This window comes from Oncorhynchus gorbuscha, linkage group LG19 (genome assembly GCF_021184085.1).
Source record: "Oncorhynchus gorbuscha isolate QuinsamMale2020 ecotype Even-year linkage group LG19, OgorEven_v1.0, whole genome shotgun sequence".
In the NCBI taxonomy this organism is placed as follows: Eukaryota; Metazoa; Chordata; class Actinopteri; order Salmoniformes; family Salmonidae; genus Oncorhynchus; species Oncorhynchus gorbuscha.
Window position 1 is genome coordinate 53,357,356 of NC_060191.1, and position 6,004 is coordinate 53,363,359.

The 6,004-nt window shown below is 41.2% G+C and overlaps 1 protein-coding gene across 1 annotated transcript in view; it reads right to left on the reverse strand.

Moving 5' to 3' along the window:
* Positions 1–224: 224 nt before the first annotated feature.
* LOC124005864 (vacuole membrane protein 1-like) overlaps positions 225–6,004 on the reverse strand; it is a 21,160-nt gene continuing 15,380 nt past the window's right edge. The window contains exons 9-13 of the mRNA XM_046315490.1: positions 5,495–5,575; positions 4,014–4,130; positions 3,429–3,490; positions 1,188–1,290; positions 225–1,053 (exon numbers count right to left, since the gene is read on the reverse strand). Of these exons, the coding sequence (XP_046171446.1) occupies positions 901–1,053; positions 1,188–1,290; positions 3,429–3,490; positions 4,014–4,130; positions 5,495–5,575 (516 nt within the window). The 3' untranslated portion in view covers positions 225–900. The remainder of the gene's footprint in view (positions 1,054–1,187; positions 1,291–3,428; positions 3,491–4,013; positions 4,131–5,494; positions 5,576–6,004) is intronic.

The following is a 6,004-nucleotide window of genomic DNA, read 5'->3' on the forward strand; positions in this document are numbered from 1 at the left end:
TGCTATTGGTGAATCTTGACACTTACCTTTTGGATGTTAGTTCTCAGAGATTCAAGCATTGTTTCCTGTCCTGGTGGTCTGATTGCCTAAGCATCATTAACTCAACAGTAGAAGATGCTTTATACAATAACATGGGGCAAGGTTACAAAAATGGGAGCAATTGTTTACATAGTTAGACCTACAAAGAGTAAAATAGATGGAAAAACTCAGACATGGAAACAAAAATGATTTAGGCATTTTATATATTCTGATCAAAGACTCAGTAAATGTACAGAATAAAAATAACACCAAGTTAGCTGAGTGTAATGTAAGTTCTGTTTTGGTTCAAGTTAGTTTGTCCAGATTATTCTAAATGCATGTGCGTACATACCGCCCAAAGAATATTTCCAGGATGTGCAAACTATCAATAACATGTTGAAACGACTTGATATTGCTATTTCCAATTGCAAACTTGAATTTCAAACAAATCCAAGAAACGCAAATGACAGATGGCCTATTTCTGATCAACAGGACAAAAACGCAAGAAAAATGTAACCCTGAAAACATCCTTAGCATCATATCAGCATAGAGTCCATCCATACAGTGAAAAATGTACAAATCAAGTCGTGATTAAGAACTGTGTTCAATGGAAGTAGGACCCTCCACCTTGCATAAGGCATCACAGCTGGTATAGCTGCCAGCAAAAAGTTGACATCCAACTGCTGCTTCACTGCTCATATCCTATCATTATATTATTAAAATCACAAGTTACACAAATGAGGGGAAACTACAAAACCATAAGAGGGACAAACAAACAGCACATACATCCGTAAGCAAACACAAAAGTGTCAGTTCAGCCTCTTAAGAATGGAAGAGGGCGAGGTTAGTTTGTGATCAGAGCTGAGGGACTCAAGAGTCTCGTCACTTGGTTTTCTCCTCAGAGTATCGCTGCTGCTGACTCCGTTGTCGTCGCTTGGCGTAGCTCTGAGCCATGGAGTTGATGATAGAGAAGATAAAGTAACAGACCATGACCAGAACCACCTTCTCAAAGACCCACGACAGCCAGTTCTCACTCTGCAGAGACATGCATACAGAGGAATATTACTCTATGGACACTAACATTACAATTTGTATAATCTTGTCAATCAATAAAATCACATGCTTTGTCTCAACATAGAAAGGATGGATGATGGTAGTAGTGCTCTTACCGCCGGGGTGCCTTCTCCGGTGTGGTGGTGGAGTTTACTCCTCTGCGCCTCCAGGTACTCACTGAAGGGCTTCTGTATGGAGGGACCTACCCTCGGCAGAGACCTGACACAGTGGCAGGGCAAGGACATCCACAGGCAGGGGAGATGAGAGGAGGGGAAGAGAGAGGCAAAGACAGAGACATGATTATATCCCAGATTACTTACCATACCAGCAGTATCCCTTCACATGGTAAAAGAATTAGGCTGTGGGAGAGGGAACCCTTGGGCCATAGGACCAGGGTTTAAAGAGAACAGTCCATTGCTCAGGATGTTGAGAATTCCATTTCTAGTTAGGCCTCTAGCTGAGAGTTCACACTGCAAGTGTAGTTAGTGGGAGCATGCAGCAGAATGAAGCGAGGCAGTCCTCCCCATCGTTCTTATTTATCCCGGCGGTTCCTATAGGAAACCAGTCTGAGCCCAATAACCAGGAAGTGACTCAATATGCTGTCATCACAGCCTTATGGGTGGAAACAGAACAAACTAGGCGTGTTCATCAATATGACTGTCCATATATGGGAGATAGCACAAAGGATTAGATCACTGTGGGTCACCCAGTTCTTAGGTGCTCTTAAGATTATAGTTAGAGAATGCAGACAATTTGATTGGAAGAGAACCATCAGACCATGAGGTACTATAACTTGTACCTTAATAAATCCACAATCATTTGTAGTTGACTGCACTATACCAACAATAATTGGTATAGTCTAATCAATGTATCACAACCATATTTAAATAGAATATAAACACAAATCATAGTTTAGTTTTAATTCAGGTGTTAATATAAACTTCCACATTTAAAACTTGACTAAACCGTTTCAAGACTATTTACTATCAGGAGTAGAAAAGTTAGTTAACTGTAATCGCTGATCTTAAGAAAGGGATATGGCAAGCCCATTCCCAGGCTAACTGACTGACACAAACTGCTACAATTACAAAAAGTCACAATTCAGCATTCAAACACCAGTGTAACCTCATAGCTAGTCAGACCAGTCAATTGCAATGGTAGCAAGCAAGGGTTCTTTCTCATGCAACTAATTTTAACTGTGAATAAGACGGCACTATAAACTGATAGGGCGGCTCACAATTGGCCCAGCATCGTCCGGGTTAGGGGAGGGTTTGGCCGGGGTAGGCCGTCATTCTAAATAAGAATTTGTTATATATTTGTTATATGTTAAATAAAATCATTAGTTGCGAGCACGATTTTAAATTATATTTGTTAATGATAAAAAAAATTGTGAGAAGAAAAAGCCAAAGAAGTTGTTAGATGTGTAATATGGAAGTGATTTATTGTTCTTAAATAAACCCTGCAGTTATTTTGTTTCCCTGCTGCTGTCGAGCAGATTCTGGTGCAGTCAAAGCTAAACTGCTGTGAGTCAGAACAGAAGACATTCCATCTGAGAAGACCCCACAAGGCTGGCTGACCACCTATGTGGGGGATTAGTTTCTGTGTAAGGGAAATACCCTTAATGGAGGGGGCAAAACACACACATCTGACTTTGATGTTATGCTTTTGATGCCATTTGTTCAGAATGAGAATGATCAAACCATCAGCAAAACTGGTTTCAAACATATAATCCTAAATTCATTCAACCGCTGCAAATTTACAGTATCAATCTAATGTTTAGACACCTACTCACTCCAGGGTTTTTCTATATATAGATTTTTATTTTCTACATTGTCGAATAATAGTTAAGACATCAACTATGAAATAACACATGGAATAATGTAGTAACCCAAAGTGTTAAACAAATCAAAATATATTTTATATTTGAGATTCTTCAAAGTAGCCACCCTTTGCCTTGATGACAGCTTTGCAAACTCTTAGCATTCTCTCAACCAGCTACACCTGGAATGCATTTCCAACCATCTTGAAGTAGTTCTCACATATGCTGAGCACTCGTTGGGTGCTTTTCCTTCTCTCTGTGGTCCAACTCATCCCAACATGCATATCACATACACTTTGACATGTAGACTTAAAAAAAAAAGTAGATTAAAAACAGATTAGAATATTATTCCAACTTTGGCCTCTGATCCAATTCTGATCCGAGTAATTGTTTGATATTGTGATGTGATTATTACGTAACAAAAGGAGAAACAAAAAGTGTGGAGCCCTGCCCCCATTAAAGCACAGAGGAAGGATGCTAACCGGGAAAAGCACCTCTCTTCATCTATACGCATACATTAACAAAGACACATACTCACCCGATCAGAGACACCATCTGTTCCACTATGTGCTTGCTGAACGTTATGATAACAAACAGTTTCTGTGGGGAGACAAATTAATCAACTGGGTGATTAGTGATCAGTCTCAGACAGACACAGTGAAAACCTGAGTCATCATCTGCACCGAGGTGGGGGATATATCCTATGTCTGCTTTGAACACGGTGACACATGCCATCCCAGCCAAGTCTGGACAGTAAAAGACCCTTGAGGTCTGAGGAGAAAAAACAAAGCATCCCCCGGACCCTGGTCCTCCTCAACCCTGGAGGGCTTTGTCAGAACTGGTGAGATCACTGGCTGGTACCACAGATGGATTGGTCTGGTTAGACGGCTCAGCTCTCACCACCACAACTCAGAGACACAGTCAGTCTCGCACTGTCTGGGAGTAGATTAGTCACCGTGGCAGACTCAACAATACAGCCGAAAACAAAGAGTTTGATCTGGTTTACAAAAAGCAATGGTTCTCATTAAAGTGCTCTCCATACTCATTTAATCTGGAATGGTCTTCAATAGTAGCACTAAAAGTACTTCAAAAACACAGAATTAAGTACAACTAAAATATTTACTTGTATGTGCATCTTGATGATGGCTTTCCCAATAAGAGTCGCTCCAAAGAAGGTCCAAAATGGTACCAGGAAGTGTCCACATGTTATACCAGCAAGGTCAAACAGAGGATTAGGGATCTGAAAGACAGGTCTTAACATGTCAAAATATATCATGTAAGAGTGTGCATTCGAATTCTACCTTCATTGTCATAACGTCATTGTAACAAACATACACTACATGGCCAAAAGTATGTGGACCCCTGCTCGTCAAACAACTCATTCCAAAATCATGGGCATTAATATGGAGTTGGTCCCCCCTTTGCTGCTATAACTGCCTCCACTCTTCTGGGACGGCTTCTCGCTAGATGTTAGAACATTACTGCGGGGATTTGCTTCCATTCACACAAGAGCATTAGTGAGGTCGGGCACTGATGTTGGGCGATTAGACCTGGCTCACAGTCAGTGTTCCACTTCATCCCAAAAGTGTTTGATGGGTTGAGATCCACACCGATCTCCACACCTTTTCTGAATGGAACTTGCTTTGTGCATGGTGGCATTCTCATGCTGAAACAGGAATGGGCCTTCCCCAAACTGTTGCCACTGGTTGGAAGCACAGAATCGTCTAGAATGTCATTGTATGGTGTAACGTTAAGATTTCCCTTCACTGGGACTAAGGGGCCTAGCCTGAACCATGAAAAACAGCCAGAGACCATTATTGCTCCTCCACCAAACTTTACAGTTGGCACTATGCATTGGGGCAAGTAGCGTTCCCCTAGCATCCGCCAAACCCAGAGTCGTCCGTCGGAACTGCCAGATGGTGAAGCGTGATTCATCACTCCAGAAAGCGTTTTCACTGCTCCAGAATCCATAGGCGGCGAGCTTTACACCACTTAAGCCGATGCTTGGCATTGCGCATAGTGATCTTAGGCTTGTGTTCGGCCATGGAAACCAAATTCATGAATCTCCCGATGAACAGTTATTGCTGCGGACGTTGCTTCCAGAGGCAGTTTGGAATACAGTAGTGAGTGTTGCAACCGAGGACAGGTAATTTTTACGAGCTACGCACTTCAGCAGTCCCGTTCTGTGGCCTACCACTTCACGGCTGAGTTGTTGTTGCTCCTGACGTTTCCACTTCACAATAACAGCACTTACAGTTGATTGGGGTAGCTCTAGCATGGCAGAAATTTGATGAACTGACTTGTTGGAAAAGTGGCATCAAATGACGGTGCCACGTTTAAAGTCACAGCTCTTCAGTACGGGCCATTATACTGCCAATGTTTGTCTATGGAGATTGCATGGTTGTGTGTGATGTACACCTATTAGCAACAGTGTGGCTGAAATAGCTGAATCCACTAATTGGAAGGGGTGTCCACATACTTTCAGCCATGAGTGTACAATATTCAGTGATGCGCTTTAACAATAAAGGCCTAAACTTTAAAACAGTATAAGATAAGTGTGCAAGTCAAGTCAAAAGGTTGCCTGCGATGTAGTTTTGGATTTACCGAGGCACAGGCTAGAATCCCAAAGAAACCCACTTTCTGCACCATGTTCTGCACTCCCAGTTTTGCTCGAGTAACAAAATCCTGAAAACATAATTCAGTTTACAATCAAATAGAAATGTATGCTTCACACATTAAACAACTTCTACAACAATATCAATAATGATACAGTATAACCAAAATAAAAAGCAAAAGTCTAATGTAATTCTGAAAAAGGAGTTACTTGATAAAGAATTCATGTGGTATAGCACATGCTATCAGACGGGCTATTATCTTTTCCTTTGATCTATTTTAGCAGCTCTGGTAAAAAACCAAGTCAAGAGTTGTTGGCAGAGAGCTATTGAACTCATTTGATCTGATTGATACACACTACAAAGGGGGTGCAATATTGTGGTTTCATGTTGAGGGTGAAAAAAAACAACATTTTGTTATGTTACAGCCTTATTCTAAAATTTAGTAAATTGTTTTCATCCCCTAAATCGACACACAATACCCCATAATGACAAAGCAAAA